This window comes from Mytilus edulis, chromosome 9 (genome assembly GCF_963676685.1).
Source record: "Mytilus edulis chromosome 9, xbMytEdul2.2, whole genome shotgun sequence".
In the NCBI taxonomy this organism is placed as follows: domain Eukaryota; kingdom Metazoa; phylum Mollusca; class Bivalvia; order Mytilida; family Mytilidae; genus Mytilus; species Mytilus edulis.
This window is the reverse complement of record NC_092352.1, coordinates 23,254,611-23,274,541: the sequence shown is the minus strand read 5'-3', so window position 1 is coordinate 23,274,541 and position 19,931 is coordinate 23,254,611. Positions and strand designations below refer to the sequence as shown.

General features: G+C 29.9%; 1 protein-coding gene across 3 annotated transcripts in view; it reads left to right on the top strand.

Annotated features, from left to right (window-relative positions):
• LOC139487830 (ras-GEF domain-containing family member 1B-like) overlaps nt 1-19,931 on the top strand; it is a 52,094-nt gene that overhangs the window by 19,217 nt on the left and 12,946 nt on the right. Inside the window, exons 1-4 of one of the 3 annotated variants that reach the window (XM_071272987.1) lie at nt 6,748-6,919; nt 7,256-7,306; nt 15,425-15,481; nt 18,891-18,986. In XM_071272987.1, coding sequence (XP_071129088.1) covers nt 6,839-6,919; nt 7,256-7,306; nt 15,425-15,481; nt 18,891-18,986 — 285 coding nt within the window. In that variant the 5' untranslated portion in view covers nt 6,748-6,838. Of the gene's footprint in view, nt 1-6,747; nt 6,920-7,255; nt 7,307-15,424; nt 15,482-16,718; nt 17,543-18,890; nt 18,987-19,931 lie in introns of those variants that run through there. The other 2 variants (XM_071272985.1, XM_071272986.1) reach the window with 2 other exon arrangements.

Here is a 19,931-nt window from a genome sequence, read left to right as displayed (position 1 = left end):
AACCCAAGATGGTACTCAGAATAGAATCCTATACGGCTTCTGATTAGTGAATACAGTATTGGAATTACATTTAATCCAAAGCTTATCCAATTAGGTTTAAAAATTGTCGAAAATCATATTCACATTTTACGAAGTATAGAAAATATCTTCCATTTCTGCACGTCGGGAGCCATTAAAAATTAAATTTGCCTTTTTCATTAAGTGAAAAAAGTAGACAATCTTTTTCAACTGCATTTTAAGTCAATTTGAGCTGCATGACCCTATATATTTTTTTGGTTGTAATGCAACACTGGCATTTCTAGTAACAGGAACTGCTACCCGTTTTTCCCTAGTTTGTGAAGTCCTTGAGAAAATATGTGGTACCCTATGGAAAATGCATTACGAATAATTGTGCTTATGTAACCTGTAAACATGTGGGTACTTTTAAGATTTGTCAAACAGCTACTTCCTGTCTGCAGTATACTAATGACTTCATTTCTAGTCTGAAGCTTGATATTTTAGATCTGCCTGTTTTTTGTTTTCATATTATGAAATACCTTTGTTTTATTTGATCTTTTTATTATTTTTAATATTTTAATCCTATGTTTTATATTGCTTCCTTTTTGTTGATTGATCCTGGTATGAAAACAGTTTGAACAGGAAACTTATCATTTGGATGCTATATCTAAACACCATTAACTATAGAGGAAAAATTGTTTGATTTGTTTAATGCCCCTAGAATAATACATTAATTATTTACAAAAGATAATTATATATTGATAAATGGCCCATCACTCAATGGATTTAAATCACATAGATTACACACCCAGTTTCCTACAAATTAAATTATAAATGCAAATCCAATTTCTGTGATTGAAAAAATAGCAACAGAACCAACAGCTTTATTGAACCCCATTTAAGATTAAGATATTTGAATGAAAAATTGTTGGAGGATGAAATAGGATAAATTTGTGTGTAAACTGATCCATCTGAAGTTTGTAATTAACTGAATCAATTTGTGTGGCCTTTCTTTGGGATAAAATCTTTAAAATTTGTTAAAATAGATTCTTAATTTTAGGGTTAAAACGCCCACCCTTTGAGTCAATGTTGACAATAACCTTGTTTTCCTTTAATATTTGATCAATCCTTTAGTTTTTGTTTGTTTAAAATTCTCTTTAAATGTTTAGAAAAGTTTATCTTGAGACCTTGATATACCTGTAAAAAAAACTAACCAGGTTTTGTTATCTGTACCTTAGCATTGTGTGATTAGACATTGTTTCTATTTACTTATCTTTCCTTTACATTCTTCTGCCAGTTGATACTGCAAGTCACACCTTTTCGGTTAAAGTTTTTATCAAAAATCTGGAATTTTTACAGAAAGATCAATCTTCTGAAATGATATATTGTAAATGCTGTTTGCAATATCTTGATAATTTTTTTTCAATTGAGATGATGATCGCTTTATGTCTGACCAGGGATGTAACATTTGAATTTACCTTCTTCAATATCTGTATCTGAGGTCTGTATTGAAAATGCTTGAATATGTGGTGGATCCAAATGAAATTTCAGACACACATTTTTGTATGATAGCCAATAATTTACTACAGCTGTTCTCTTATATTGTAAAATCTACAACATTTTATTCACTATAATTTCACATTTCAATAACATCTGTGTTCCACCCTTATATATGTTCTATAGTCTCTAGTATTGCATTTATATAATGATAGTACAAAATTTGGTCATCACGACCTACATTTTATGCTTGCTCAATTCATCAGAGACCATCCACACCTTTCACAATAATGGAAATACATGTATATTTTGATGATTTCAATTCTAATCTCCTGGAGTCGGTTTCACAAAAAAAACTTACGACTAAGATTGGTCGTAAGTCATGAACAAATCAGTATACTTACGATCTATCTTTGTGAAATCGACTCCTGCTTTCTTCAGCAATATCTATAACAGTTACTCTTATTCATTAATTGAAAACCTTGTTGAGACATGTGCTTCTTCAATTCTGCAGATAAGATCATTTTGTTTTTTCTGACAGACTGACACCCTTTTTAGTCATTTACTTTGAAGATTATTGATTCTCCATTCTTTAGCTGTATTGTATCTTGTTTAAAATTTTGTGACAAAACTGTTTATTAATGAATGACAATTATAGGCAAAGTTGTATTGTTGCTTTTGTGTTGTCCTTATTCAGGTTACAATCAGACTTTGTACATAGATATCACTTCATAACACTAATTCTACTTGACATGGTAAATCTTATAAGTATATTTACCATTAGTATATTTTTAAGGTTACAGTCCATCTACAAATTTGCTTATCAAATATATATGAAGGGAAATTAATGCTACACAGATGTTTTATCAGTAACCAAATTTACTTTGTAATGATTTTTCTATACTTTCTAATATGGAAGTGTTCTTTTTTTTAGACTTATAATCCCTGAACAAATTTACTTTGTAATTTATATATATTCATGGTAGTATTTGGCCATGTTTACCCCAGTAAGTTTATTTACCCATCAAACATGCTGTGATTACCATATGAAAGGCTGACAATCATGAAATTCATTCTACGCTCCAAGAATACATTACTGTATTGAATAGATGTCAATATCTTCTCACACATACTTTAGCAGGAATCCTTTTGTATGAATATGTGGGAAAAACTTGATGGGTATCTTTAAAGGTTTACTGAGGTGAAACATAAAAGAGATCACCGCTATACCTTTTCTAATGTAATTGACCTTTTATAATGTTGAATTGTGGATGGTTTTACACTTTAATATCTATAAAGTAATTTGATAACACATAAAAATAGTTCTCAGGGTTGGTTTCCATTTTTGCTTTTTATTTTCAGAGTATCGTTGCTTTTAAGGACAATTTATCGATAAATAATTTGAACCTTAACAATATCAAAAGTTTTATAGGAAGTATCCTGTCTTGACCTGAATTATTGACCAATTTATTGGCTCTCAAAACTTTCATTGAACTTTCTCAAAGAGGTAATGAAAGAAAGAATTGATCTTGACCCTTAGTTTGACCTTTCGAAACCTCACCAGCAGAGTAACTCTTGATATAAATAAAAAAGCAACAGGTATTCATTAGTTATACAGCAACCAATAACACAAGGAGCTGGAAAAAGACATTATGTTACAAACATTTATAACCTTTATCTAGTACTTTACTCTATCTGTTAAGTCTGGTAACAAATTCTTGTTTATCTATTGTTACTTTTTGATAGTACCATAGATGTATAAACCAATCTATGATAGTACATTTTTGCATGGTCCATGTAAAGTCCAGTATATGCTATTCCTGCTGCATATACATTCCTGTCACCTCAGACAACAAATAAGGATTCAAAGTCAAACTTCGAACCGTAAAATACAAAAATAAGAAATAAGTTAGCAATCAATGATCAATAAAGATAAATCAGTGAAACAAGACCAAGGCAAACAAATGAACAGTAGTCCAAACAATATTACACAGAAAACCCAAGATCAGCACAAACCTCACATAAACTGGATGCTCTGGAGAATAACCAAAATTCTGGTGAAACACTCATAGATTGTTATATTAGAGTGTATGTAGTGCTTCTGTTTACTGAACTTAGCTTCAAGTAAAAAATCTTTGAAAAATCATGTTGAAAAAATAAAAAGTACATTCTGCTTTTAGGAAAAATATGAGATGTGTCTTTACAAATCTTTTCGCTCCATTATTTTATACCTAAGGAACTCAAAAATGTTTCTACAAGTAAACAACAATTAAATCCTATAATAAAAAAAATTGTTTTCTTTATAGTAACAAGATTAAAGAGGCAGATACAATAGATTTAGTTTAAATTTTTCGTTTAAATTTAACTTTATCACAAATATTTATTTAGGAAGGCGTGGATGAATCATTTCTCTAAGAGTTGACAATTGAAAATCGTACAATTCAACTGGAAATAATAACGGGGTTTGAGTTCGGACTTAATTGTGGATTACTTTGGTTGAATAAACTGTCCTTTCTGCCAATTGTTCCGTACAACCATCACTTGTAAAGTCCATTTCAGATTAATCGTTATTCAGTTTTAGAAAACGTCTCGTAGCTTTGGATATGGAAATTAGAATTTTTATTGTAAATCAGATACCAAATTATTAAACTGTTTCCTTAAAGGTAATATTTTTATGTTTACCTGTAAAGGAAATCATTTATCACAATAATATTTTAAATCAGTAAACAGATTATTTACCTGTCATTTTAAGTTATTGATGGTTGTCATCTTTATGAAATAGACTATAAATCAGAGGAATGTTGGAAATATTTTATAAAAAATGTGTGTTACCTGTAACAACAGGTACAGTACCTGTCAGTCTGTCATCTGGACACCTCCAAGTGACATCTCTAATCACCTGTAACATTAAGTGATCTGTATTGTTTTGACACCTGATTGGAATACATCATTTGTTCATAATTGTTCTAATGTGGATAAATACCAGTAGTACTATGGATGAGTAAGTTGCTTTCATTTTCATAGTAATTTTTTTTTAAAGGAGTTGTGAATGAACATGTGTTTTCACTATGTTTAAATGCACAAATGTTTATGAGCTATACTGCTATAAGTGAAATTAAAAGTTTATTATCTTGAAAACAAACATATGTACTATATGCCTACACAGAGACATATATATATATAAATGAAATGTATTACATATCTGGTATACTATGTTTAAAACCATGTTTTGGTTGTAACAGTAAACATGTTTATTGGTTTCAAATCTTCAAGTTTTTGTGAAATTCATAGTGGTTGAGATTAATGAACTTCTGAGAGTTGCATATTATTTTTTGAATGACCTTGTTTCTTATAAAATTACCACATGGATTGTTTATTTTAACATGTTCTTAAAGGCTAGATTATGACCTTTTGAAAAAAGTCTAGGTAGCAAAAATGAATTGTAACCATAACCTACAAAACTTTCAAAGTTTTATGATAATTGTAGCTGAATTTTTCTGTGGGTCCTGTCTTCCTTCGTTCGTTGGTCCGTTTGTCCCGCTTCAGGTTAAAGTGTTAGGTCAAGGTAATTTTTGATGAAGTTGAAGTCCAAACAACTTGAAACTTAGTACACATGTTCCCCATGATATGATCTTTCTAATTTTTATGCCAAATTACAGTTTTTAACCCAATTTCACGCTCCACTGAACATAGAAAATGATAGTGCAAAGTTCAGGTTAAAGTTTTGGTTAAAGTTTTTGGTCAAGGTAGTTCTTGATGAAGTTGAAGTCACATCAACTTAAAACTTAGCACACATGTTCCCTATGATATGATCTTTCTAATTTTAATTCCAAATTAAAGTTTTTGACCCCAATTTCACGTTCCACTGAACATGGTAAATTATAGTGCGAGTGGGGCATCCGTGTACTATGGACACATTCTTGTTTTATTAGTCAAAGATTAATGGTTGGGGTCAGGTTACAATGTCACAGCATATTCATAACCAACCTTAACTTCCAATCTTCTCCAATTTTTGTGTTTTAACTTTGGTTTGATCAGCTTGAGCTTGGAGTTGTGTATTTGATCCCTGGATGGTCAATGAAAAGATCTGAACATGAATTGTTCCTGCCTCATAGCTAAGCTTGCTGCATGTTTGAGTAAGAGCAAAGACTGGTCAGCACAGGGTCAGAATGAATCCGGGTCTGTTCGCGCCAAATCACGTTCGCACCCTTCCACATTCGCCCCCATTCACTTTCGCACCCCACATGTTCGCACCCAAATTTTGCGAAAAGTTCGTTCGCACCCAATTTTACCGATTTTTTTGAGGTGTATTGGTATAAATATATATGCCATTGTTTCTAAATAATTCGAGATACTGACAAGTTTTTTTGTGTCATGACAAGTTTATAAAAAAAAAGGTCTTTGTTTTTAAGTCGGATTATGTTATTCTGGCAACAACTATTTCATTTGTGTGTTGAATAATTCTTAATCGTGTTTTGGTTAGTGTATTGAAATAATTTGTTTTTCACTGTTTCTAGTCAATTTTAAGTGCGAATCTGACAACATGTTGAACAACTGGTATGCATGGTAAGTGTATTGCTATATATTTATTTTATTAGTATTTACATCAAAGCAATTTAAAACAACAATCATGATTTATAAACAACAGTAAACAATAACACCAAATTAGGCTGTTTATAAATACCAATTAGCAATAATCATACAAAATCAACATTTAATAATTAATCATCAGATTGATAAAAAAAAATCTATTCAATAAATTCTCAAATTTTATTCAAATAGAATACAATTATTTGTTATATTCATATGAATAATTTCTAACAATTTAACTTAAATTTTATTAAAAATTGGGCGCGAACATGTAGGGTGCGAACGGACGTTGGGGGCGAAAATGTGAGGTGCGAACGTGTAGGGTGCGAAACTATATTGGGCGCGAACAGACCTGATACCGGTCAGAATAATGTGTCTAGTTAGGTTTACATTAAAAAAAAAGACCAAGGGCTAGAATTATTTTGAGTATTGCCTGTTGTCCCAAATCTTCAGTTTGGGCTCAGCTTTGTTAACTGTACAGATTTTTAGTGTTCTCAAGAATTTTTTATTCAATACATTGTATATGGAGAAGCTCAAGTATTCTTAGATTTAAAGCCTTGGTAAGAATGGTTTCTTTCTTTAATATCAAAAGATACATTTCAAAATAAACACTTATCAGATTAAGTACACAGAATCATCAAACATCTTAGTATTTTAGCATCCTCTCTTACAAGTACTTCCTAGATTACTGACTAAAGAAGAACCACATCATAAGAATATTGTAATTTCAGAGGACTTACTTAGATATGTACTTATGTCAGTCAGTTTATATATGCAGTTTCCTCAGTGGAAAGTGTTCAAATGGACTTTTAAATATAAAAAAAAACACCCAATAGTGAGTCTAAAATTTTTGTCATCATTTTCTGAACATGGATAACAATGCATGTAGGAGTTTATTTAGAGTTCCACCCCACTAATTACATGCCATTATTATACATTATCATTAGATGATCAAGTTATTTGCTTGTATTTGAATATAAATTCCGACCTATAACCTGACATACAGTGACATAGGGGTAGGATCTATTGATATGCTGCCAGAATTATTTAGAAAATTGGAAAGATCTGGATCTTTCTTTTTGTTGTTTAAACAATTTATATTGTTCTTTTTAGATTTTTGGCAGACCATTAAAAAATCATAAAATTTAATAACATATTTGTATTTTTTCAGTCTTCCAGAAGCCAGCCAGCAATTGGATTGAAACAGACTTCAAAATCAAGGGTAAGCTAACTTGTTAATTAAAATAGTATCAACAGTAGAAAATCAGTCTTCAACTTGAAATTGAACCTTTCAATCAGACATGTATGCACATAAATACTAATTCTGTGGCTGACAGTAGAAAAAAAGAAGATGTGGTATGATTGCCAATTAGACAACTCTCCACAAGAGACTAAAATAACACAGAAATTAACAACTATAGGTCACCATATGGCCTTCAACAATGACCAAAGCCCATACTCATCTGGGGTTTGCCACACCTAGATCCAATAATTTCGGTTGATGTTGACTGCATTCATGGCACATATTATGTCTATTCACAATTCCCTGAAAATATGATCCTGTAAGGCTAACCATACAATTAACCTTACTTCTAAATTATTTTGATATAAAAAAACATGCAGACAAGTGATGGGCTTATGTTCAGTATAAGCAATAATTATCAAATTAAGAACCAGTAGCAAATTCTCTGGTTAAGGTGACTAGGACAGCCCTTATAGCCAAAGTTTACACATTGTATATTTTACTGATGTATTTCCACTCATGGTATAGAATCAAATGGAAAATGTTAAAATAAGATGTGGCACATTGTCCACATGGTTAAAAATGAACAAGATATAACTTTGTCAAGATATACAAATCATATTGTCAAGACATACTTCAAGATATACACATTGTCAAGATATACTTCAAGATATACAAATCACATTGTCAAGATATACTTCAAGATATGCATTGTCAAGATATACATTGGCAAGATATACATTGGCAAGATATACATTGTCAAGATATATATATATATTGTCAAGATATACATTGCTTAGATATACATGGTCAAGAGCGCATTTGTTTCTAACCTAAACGATGTAAACGACTACGCGCGTAGTCGTTTAATCCATTTGTTTCTTACATTTTTTGGTCAATGTTGACATCGTTCACATAAACGATGTACGCGCAAAATAGTCGTGTAGTTGTTGATCGTTGAGACGTGTAAACGATACATTTGTTTCTGCATCTGTCGTTTAAATAATTACGAGCACGTGTTGTTTTCGCAAAGTCCTGGTTATTTATTTCCCGCACTTTTACCTGTTTGTTTACAGTGCGTGAGTGTAATCTATTTTTGTCTGACAACGTGGGGTCGATAAAGTTTATTAAACGATGTATTTGTTTCCAGCTTAACGTTTACTAAACGATAGTCATCGATGACAAAATTTTGGGTTAGAAACAAATGCACTCCAAGTTATACATAAAGAATATTACAATTTTATTTTTGATATACCCATATATTCACATGGAAGCAACACTACTTAAAATCACTCCCACATTTTACAAAATATTTCCCAAGAATTTAAACACTTTTCATATTGTCAGAATTTTTATCAATTTAAAGGCCACCTAAGTTTTTTAGTGGGGAGATCCATTTACCAAAGGTGCATTGATCAAGAAACCTGATATTAAACAGTTTTAATTTTGCAACCTTATTCATTATCCATCCCTGATCTATTTTGTCAAAGTATGGAGTTTCACAAAAGGCAGTTAACTTCATCTTAAATATATTGTAATAAAACAATATTCACATTCTAACTAATGGGATATAATATATCTTGATATGTGACAGATACTGTAATAATTCTAGGTCTTTCAAGTGTAAATGAATTATCAGAGTGTTTAGGACTTTTGACATGCAAGGTGTCATTTTATAAAGAATTAAAAGCAGCTTATTTATTAAGATATTGTTTTCTCTTTTTACTATGAAACAGTCTTTGGAATTTTGGAAATTAGCAGAAACAAATGTAAAAAAATAATCTACATAGAATACAAATGAACAATAATTTTATCTTTTATGAACATTTTGAGATTTTAACAAACACTTGGGCAAGAAAATTCTATTTATCATACTTAAATAAGATCAAAAAAGTTTTTTGAGTTGGTGGTGATGTTTACAAGTATTTTAATGTTATGCTAAAAGTATGCGTGTTTGGGGTTTTTTTTTAACATGAATTTTTTTTTTGAAGATTTTGTCTAAATTTATAGTCTTTATCCAGTCACTTTGAAGTACTTGTCACTATTATATTAAGTCATTTTAGAATCATCAGTTTATTCTTTCACTTTATTTTTATCTTCTTAAAAAACTAAGCTGGTATTAACTTTTATCCAGTCCCACCAGGGGAGATAATCCTAACATCTGATTATCTCTGTTAAGTATTCTATAATGTGTATAATCATCCAGTTAAGACTCCTTAAGATAATTTTGAACACAGGAGGTTGCTGGACTGTACATAGGGGTCCAATACCACATCAGACGGGATACTGTTGTTTAGAAAGATAGGTGTAAGTGGAGTCAGAGACAACAGTCTGAATTCCTATCTCTCTATCATCATAATTGTCATTCTTAGCATTTGTCAGCCAAAATAAAATGTTGTTCAGCTTATTATATTTTATAAGGACTTACACTTTTTGTTCCAATTCATTGTGTAAAATCTTTATTTACATTAAATGTACATATATTTATAAATAACTTTTTGCTGTTTAATTCTTTTACTTTAATTTTCATAATTCTAATTTTTATATAAAATTTTTGTATTGTTTGCTATTTTTTTTTGATAAATCACAAACATAAGATTTACTACCTACATGATTTTGTTCAAATTAAAAAAAAATTGAATACATAACTTTTTATAAATGATCTATTATATCAAAGGATTTTATGTTTTGTTAATGTCAAGATAAATTTTTTATTATTTTTATACCATGGTTTCCATAATATTAACATGATAAATGTCTACATAATGACATGTCATTAATTTAAGTCCAAATTTTTATATTAAAAGTTCGAAGTTTTTTTTCAAATAGGTTATGTAACTGTCATTATACAGGTCTATACTATAGAAACACCTGTAATTTATTTGTCCTTTCTATTATATAACTGTCAGGCTATATAGATAATCTTCATTGGAAATCTTAAACCTGTCCTTTGTCAGAAAACCATGAATATATGACAACTGTCATTTATATTATATATAATCTACCTGGATTTAAAATATTACTTAATTGGTTAGAAATTATATGGCATACTTGGGTACTTAGGTCAACTGATCTGCTTATCAATATTAGCCTGAAAATTGTCATTTATAAATAGGCTGATTATGTACTTGAGACTTATTTTAAAAGATGTTTACGATATTATTAAAAAGTCTATATTTGTTGTGGTGACATAATACTAAAGGAAAATTGATATTTTCTGTAAATTATGAAAAAATAGGAAATCCCCTCTTCAGTCAGATGTTTGTAAATTAATCACATGTAGTAATTTATCATCTATAATTAGGAGGCTTTTTTCAAATTTAAAATGATTCATGGTTTATTTTAAAGATTTTTTCTTGTGAGTGATAAAAGAAGGTTTCCTGTTTTTAAGTAAAATCATATTTTTTGGAGGTACAGGAGGTATTGAAATCTAATGTAACCGCCTTTTTTTAAGAGTATACTGAAGACCATTTTGTTCTTTTTAAACTGTTCATAAAAAGTAATGGGATAACCTTAGATTTTAAAATAGATTGAAATTGTCAACATTTTTGGTTTTGCATTTTCTGTCCAAAAGTTCTACTAATTACCTTTTTTTGTAATTTCATGCATGAAAAAAATAATTTTCAAAGTTATAAGAGTTATGATTTGTTTCCCAGGGCAAACAGCATATAAAAAAATCTCCTTTTCCTCAGTAACCAAGGAGGCAATAAAACCTTCCTGCTGTGACCTTATATATTTATGCCCCAGCTTAAATAATCAAATATTTACTTTTCCCATTTAAAGCTACTTTTTATGCCAGTAGAAATAAGAGGTTAATAAGATATCTAATATTGACCACTATTTTTTCTGATACATCTAACAGGTTGGTGAACTTTCTATAAATAACTTATTACAACCTTGATTTTTTTAGAACAAGATTTTGTTTTGAAAGATAACACACATGATTAAGTTCATCAAGTTAAAGTGTAAAGTTAGGCATTGGTGCCACAAGTCTCACTACAAATCAGGCAGAAAATTAGAGGAAAGAAAAACTAATTCAGAGCATCCCTTCTTATTAAAGTTAGATACTCAAATTTCAAAACATTATAATCATTGGATAATTGTTCAAGGTATTGTTTAAGATGATAACTTATACAAGAGGTGTGTTAGGTTTTACTTTCAAGTTATGTAACATCAAAGGAAACAATCTTATTAGTACATATATATTTGTATCTTATGAAGGCATATTGCCATTACTTATATATTAACTACAATATTTAAGGCACAAATTGTCTTTCACTTTCTTTTAAAACTAAATCTTGAATTCTAAATCACCTTATTTCTGAATAAGTTACAAATTCAAGTGCAAATGGCAGACAGTATTTTAACTTTTAAAATTGTAAACCTATTAGAAATTGACTAAGTTCAGCTTTTTATTCCATAATTGTTATTTAACAGTATTGAAGTGGTTTCAATAAAAAAAAGTGTTCCTTGAGGACAATTCTTGGATATCAAAGCAATATGCTTCACACTTAAAACATCTTTAAATATTTGTATAGAGGATGCTGACATGAACGATTTACTGGAATCTTGTTTCCAATATAAGTGTGTTTTCCACTGTTTATTATAAAGAAAATCAATATTACTCTTGTTAATGATGTATATATTCTTATATCTAAAAATTTCATGATGTTATGTCTTGTCATAGAGAAATGATGACTAAGAGTTCAATATCTGGACTTATTTTTATCATCATAATCAAATAATTAATGTACTGATTAAAAATATGAAATGACATATATATAAGAGAAATACATAGTGACTATGCAAAAAGGGGGGGATAGTGAAAATTCACTTAATTTAAATTGGACCCTTTTTTTTTTTTGGTCAATCCAAGGTTTTGTCTAGTCTTATTATATAACTATTTTGGCCATCCAAGTTAGTGTTTACATTGTATAACTTAATTAATGAGTGAGTCAAAGACATAGCCTTCTGAATCATTGATAACTAATCTATATTCTACCACTGTTTACATTATAGATGCTTCATTGACAGTAATTCATATTTAGACATAAAGTTGAAGATTACTCCCATATGTATTGGCAAGTTCTTTTCTTAAACTTCTGATTTTATTTTAGATTTAAGATCTGCCTTACAACTGGGACTAATAAATATAGGTGTTGGTCCGAGTTTACATGGAATAATAAAGCTTAATGTATAACTTTTCATTTTCACCATGAAGTATTAAATTGAATATATAAATATGGCAGTATTAAATTGAATATAATATAGCAGAATTTATTGAATATAATACTTCAATGGTTTTGTATTGGATCCAAGTTATCACTGATAAGATCAACATGATCTTTAAAAAAAAAATATTGAGATCTCTGGCATTTTCTTCGTATAGTTCATCATGACGCCAGGAAAACTGCATTTGCAAATGTCAAATCACCAATTAATGAAGGCAACTCTTCAACTGCTGTTATTCCTTAATTGACAGTAATTCATATTTAGACATAAAGTTCTAGATTACTCCCAGATGTATTGGCTATTCTAACTTCCAATATTGAGGTGTTTTTAATTTTCTGATTTTCGATCTGCTAAGGAACGTATATCTGCTTTACTTCTTGAACTTATACATTTGAATATTGGTGCCAGTTTAAATCAGCTAATAATTCAGCTAAAGTTATATATGATTCCTAGATTAAACATGGAAGTATTATATTGAATATGATTTTGACTTGAAATATAATACTTCCATGGTTTCATATACACTGATAAAATCACCAGGTTCTGAGAGGTCTTTGACATTTTCCTCATTTTGAATATTTTTGGAAACTTGTTTACAAAGAAATCAAGGTAAACCAAAAGAAATTAATTGCTAACCTAAAACACACTGACATGATAAACTTGCCAGAAGTCATTTCCTCTGCCAGTGGTATCAGTGCCAGCTGCTGTAACACCCCTATCATAATCATGGTACAGTCTGAATTCAAAATGTGGAATCTTCTGTTATTTTCCCTCCCCCTCAGTGGAAACATTGGGAAATTTTACTTATGTCAATGTATGTGATATTATTCTGGTGAAAATGGACTTTAACCAAAAAAAAATACATTTGGAATTATTGAATTTTTGAATAGTGTAGTTATAGTGTTAAATTGTGACATCAGTTTTGGATAATTAAGGTAAGAATATTCAGATGCTGTTTCACAGTGCTTGTGTTTACATTAGTTTATATGATTTACTTTACTGTATTCTGACCTAAGTGTTTATAGAAGTGTGATCTAGAATATAATTGATAGCTCATGTTTTCCTGTCCTTGTAAGTAAATGTGTCATTACAGGGTCAGAAGTTTAAAATTTATCTAATGGTAAAATTTTAATTTCATTTTATGTACACAGATTTATAAACCATATATTTATGTCTCTGATATAAACATCTACAAAACATGATTTTATGAAAGAAGGTCTCATGAAAGATTTAGAATAGACGATTTAAATCCTTGGTTTCAATCTTCGACAATGATATGTTTTCATATATATTTAAATTTTTGGATTAAACATATACTATTGTTTTCATGGTTTTCAAATCTGTTTTCTGATGCTCCAATAGATTATTTTATGCATTTAAAATGATGGATTAAAATTTAAAATTTTGTAGTAATGTGTTTTTGAGCAGCTGTATTTAATTCAATTGTTGTGAAAATGATATCAAACAAATATTACATATTGTCTTTTGTTATCTTTAATATGCAAACTTGTTAATTGAGACCAGATGTAAATTTAAAGATGGGTCAATTAGATTACAATAATTAGTCTTAAATCTCCCATCTGTTAATTGCCTTTGATGTCTATGTTTGTTTGTTTATATAATAGGTGAAAGTCATACCTGGTTATTATCTACCTGTAATCTATAGATCTCTATAATTATTATACAAATTTATTACCTTTGGACAAACAAACCTGTCTTTAAACTTTACCAATAGAATGGCTAGATTTGATAATATTTTACTATAAACGGAACAAATATAATTTAAATCACTGTGAAGTTGGGTTTTTTGGAAATACATAGTATACAGTGTTTGTTGCACTTCTCTAATTGGGTATGTATTCTATATTTTTCAATACACTTCCTTCAGATTTTAGGTATATATAAATTTTTCAATTGGTTTCCTTTTGGTTTATTTTTGAACATTCTATGGCTTTTAAGTAAGTTTAGGATACTTTACACATTAGAGATTCTTGTATTAATTTATTGTAATAGTTTCATGATTAATATTTTTTAAAAGCAATCAGTATACATTGTTATCGTTGAAATATTGAGAAATTTTATCCTAAAATAGAGGTTATACATTATCAAATGAAGAAAGATGATGCTTTTTTCTTAACAATACAAGTATAGATTACTGATGTATAGAATCCCCAGAGGATAAGACTGAAAAGCAATGAATTATGTTCCTTCTTTATGACCAGGAATAGAAATACTTCAGTACTAAATGTTATCCTATATTTGGAACACTTTGGTTCTTAGAATCAATTTGGTAAAGTCTGCCAGACTGCCGGAAATAGTTTTTTATTTATTTTTCATAACAAAACTTGACAGATGATACTTATCCATATAAGTAAGAATTTTCATTTCTAATGTTTTTGTGAGAGATATGGATTGCCTTCTCCGTTCCATTACAGAGTCAGGAGAGTGAATACTATTTTAATCAGTCGAAATAAACATGTTTACTTGCACTTTTTATTGCATTTTGATTTCAAAGGGAAATGCAAATAAATCTGTATAATGCATGTAGGGATACATATATACCCACATGAGTCGGAACCATAGAAATTTGACTTCATAAGAGAGCTGACCTTAGAATTTAGGTTATTTCTACAGTTGGACAGATGGAAATTGTACTGATTATACAACAGGTTTTTCGCTTGGAGATGACCTTCATAACAGGTTTGACTGTTCACACATTTTTGTATCAAAACATCCCCCCCCCCCCCAAATTTTAATAAATCTTATGCTACCTATTCTCAGAAAAGACAGACTTGATCTACAGTAAAGCTGAAAGAAAAATGAAATGTCATGTTTTATGTATTTTATATTATTTTCTTTTTTCAGCCTTCAATATTTGGTACTATTGCTAAAGAAAAACCAAATAAAAAAGAAAAAAGATTGGTAAGTGTTCATCTCTTTTAATTGCAGTAAACAATAGGAGGCTTTGTTTTAAGCTAAACTACATCGATTCACTCAACATTCATTACTGACAGAGGTCAAGTTAAATTATCCACATCTTTAAGATATTTGTTTTGGTTATTTTTTTGGTGAAAGTAGTCAATGTTTGCCCTTTGAGCTTGAAACTGGTAAAATCCAGGAGTTCTCACAGTAAATTTAGAAGTCAATGGCCTAGGTGCCAATAATAGGAAGTCATTACTTATTATTCTCAAGCTACAATGAGTGAAGTTTATTAACTAAGTAGACACAGTATTAGGAATGACAATGGTATGACCATACTTGGCCAGGATCCCACATAGTAAATAAGGATCTGTACTGATAAGATACAATAAAAAGATGTGGAATGAGTGCGGTAACACTCAAGGTTAAGTTTGTTTGGGTGACAATAGTCTTTTCATATCTAATGATACATTTTTGGATAAAACCCAACAGTCACATGGAGGACATCTTAATCAAGTATAAAAAAGTCATTGATCCTCTTGGATCACATTCAAAATGCATGCCCTTGATCAAGGTTAAGATTTATAAATATGTCTTCTTCATAATCAAGTGTTTGTGGTCACATATTATTTATAGCAACTTTTCATTCTGCATGTTGCACAATATACAATGTATATTTTAGCTAAAAATTAACTGAATATGATTCTTGGGGTCATTGTTCTCTGTAATTATGTTAGAGCAACATGGGATATAAAATACAATGTACCATGATGTACAAAAACTTACAGCACCACATATATGACAGTCCATCCAGTGGCGGATCTTCATAAAAGGGGGGGGGGGGTGCTGCTGACAGACCTAAGGGGGCCCACTCCAGTTATGCTTCAGTGATTCCCTATATAATCAACCAAATTTTTCCCACAAAAGGGGGGCCCAGGCCTCAGGTCCCCCCCCCCCTTGATCCACCTATGCATCATAAAATCTTATTGGAGGACTTCATGGTACCAAGGGGTCAGTTCAATTTTGAAGAATACCATAACTGTCCAAAATTTTCTTTTAATTGGCCACCTTCACATTTAGGAATTAAAAATACTTCTTATTTAAATAAGCTGGTTTTGAATTTTTCACAATTTGCAGTGATCAATATAATGTTTATCTCATGTGTTGCTGAATATAGATTTTTTTAAATTTTTTATCTTAAATAGACAAGAACATGCATACATGGTACATGTATATGTGCATTGGAAAAGCATGTGATAGTGGGATAATGTTTTAATATGGGTGATGCTGTAATATGATCTATAATTTTGAAATAAGTAATTGTCATATTGTAGATCTTCTGCCAAGAAAAGGTGACAAATACAGGATATTTCTTTAAAAGCACATTCAAATTGCGTCATCTATGAGTGATTAAATCCCAAGTGTCAAGTGTTTCATTTATTATGTAAGACGTAAATTTATAGCTAAAAGTAAGACAGATATCTTACTTTTTGCCTTGTGTAAATCTAAATGTTTAGAATTTTTTCCTTTAAAATCATTATACATGTATCATACTATTTCCCTCTTATGAATCCAACTGTAAGACGTAAATTTAAAGAGTATTTTTTTGGCATTTTAACTCTTTTAAGAAACCTCCAATTTAAAATTTCATGTTAGTACTAATGCAAAATACTTGTTTAAAAAGACTAACAGTTAATACATGTATAAAGCAAATTGCCAAGTTTCAAATAGTTTTGAGTTTACATGTTACATGAGAAATTTGTTTTTGGATGAAAACTGACCTTGGATGAGTGTCTGAAAGGAAATAACTTGTTGAGGTATAGGGCCAACAGGAAAACAGTTGTACATCTTTGTCAACACCTTCCGTCTTTTCAGTAATTAAGCATCTTTAACTTGAATCTCCTGTGAATATGTTTCTTACTTCTTAGCAATAGATCTGCATTTTGCATTAAGGAACTTCGTTGTGTTATTCTGTTACTAATGGATAACCATGTGGATTATAACTCTAACATAAGAGATTCTAGAATGGAGGTCAATCTCAATTATTTGCTGCAGCAATTAAGGGTAGGTGGCAGTTATAAATTTGCCAACATTTAATTGTTATATGATTACTGTTGTCAAATTGCATATGACGTAAATGCAATCTAAAGACAGGACTGACACCTTTGTTAAGATATAGGAAATTAAATGTTTAACAAGAGATCGATGACATCTTTCACTGATTTTTCAAATACAGGTTGACTAGAATCAATAAAATATTGCATAATTATAAACATTTCAATGATTCTGACTTTTAATATGCTGCTGATTTGTGAGCAGATACCCAGTTGTCAATACTGTTGCGTGACATTTTGTTTTTTAAAGGGACAAAATTATCACCTGCATTTTCATTTAGGTGAGTGTTGCATGGAGATATTTTTTTGTTATTTCATTATCAATTATAAATTTTAAAAATTGAAAGTAAAAGAAAAATAATGATGTGCATCAGTAGGATTTATATTAAAGGCCAAACAAAAAATATGTGTTACTGTTTTGAGAGCTTCCTTCTCTAGCACAAAAATAGGGTAGGTAGGATTTCTTTTTATTTTGCTAAAAAAAATTACCTTGTATATATCAGGAAACTGCAAATTTTGTTGCCCTTCATTACCAAAACTCAACTTAAACTTAGTAGAAAATATGAGGTTTAAAACCAGGGTAGGTAGGGAAACACTGAAACACATTTTATTTTTAATTTACTGTCAGATTTTCCTTTTTTATGCTTGCAATATGTTGCAAATCAGATGGCTATTGATGCACTATAAATTTAAGTATGAGTGTACTTGTGTTTCCCTATGTATATTTTCAACTGTTTGAGAAAAAATTTCTAAGTACGCATGTTTTTGGATTAAAAAATAGTCACTAGACATAAAAGAGTTAAAAGCTGCAATTCTCAATTTTACTTTTGAAACAATAGGAGCTTTTGTTGATGCTTCTTTTACAGTTAACTTTGTCCATTTACATATATCGAAAGCGATACTGCTTTGTGATTTGTTGCAGTGATTCAAATTGTCAAGTACTTATAGAGAGCGCTTTTTGAAAAATCTATATAGGGGGAAGTCAAACATAATTGTGATGTTGTTACAAAATTTCCTCTACTTCTATATTTGTTCAAAATTACCACAAGTTAAAAATAGAATGATGAATGTTACAATTTATATAAAAAACGCTGTGCACATCGATCAACTGACAAACAACCAGAATTTGTTATATCAGCAAGCACCTGTCATACAGAGCATAAGTGGTTGGTTTGGTTTTAGATTTTTACAATTATATATGGCTAATCGTTCTAGAGTATATGTATCTTTTAATCCTTACTGTGTTGTACTGATCATTCAGAATCATTGCATGTACAAGAATTTGATATTTTTTGCAGAGTGTTGGGCCACAGATGATAAGTCTTTCTCGCATGTTTGATCTAAGACCATCAGGATACGACAGCCAGGTACCAAGTCATTACACTGAAGACGAGGTAGGTGTTACTAACTCTTATGATCTTTCTTATTTCTTAAAATACAAGGCATAAAAATGACTAAAATTTTCAGCAGATCTTTGTCTTGATGTATAACAGACTTCCCATAAAAAATTGGATTTTTTTTTATTGTAATTATGTTAAGAGATCAATGTGATAAAATAAAATTTAAAATGGAACATTTTAGATGCATTTTTTATTAAAGAATTTCTATTTGAAGACAAAAAAATGATCTGTATAAAACATTTGTTATGGTTGACAATGTTTTGTTGAACATTATTGATCTCATTTATTATGTATGGTTGATTGTTCTGTGTATTTCTATTAAGCAGAGCGTGAAATATTATAATTACTCCTTGTTGCCTTCTATTTTATGTCTTTTTAATGCATTTTTAATAGCATAAAGTTGTTATTGAATCAATGATACTGTTTACTGGATAATCTATTTTCAGTCATATTTATGCCAGTAAATGGTGCCAGGGTATTTATACCTGCTCATCATAATTCTATAGATTAGCGCTAATAGTCAGTTTACAAAAATAGTACATCATTTTGTTATTATAGATATAGAGAAATTCTTTCACAGCATTTTTGTTATGAAGTTGAGATATTGTTAATAAAAGCTTTTTTTATGAATAAATAATATCCATCAATTTGTAAGAGGCGGACATTGATTCTTAAAACTCCTCAGGAAGATTGTTCTTCATTAAAGGAAAAGGTTGGATGATTTCCTTTCAGTAATTGCCAGGTTTCACATGCAGAATGAAAAACAAAGTTCATATCTTATAAGATGTGTTAGATTACATCAAAACAATTTAATTAGGGCTTCATTCATATATATATCAGAAAGTGCTTGCCAAGTTTCATAAGTATTTACCTAGTTGATGAAGTAAACAGCAGTTTTTGGAATCTATTACGTCTTTATGTTTGAGTAGTAATGTTGAC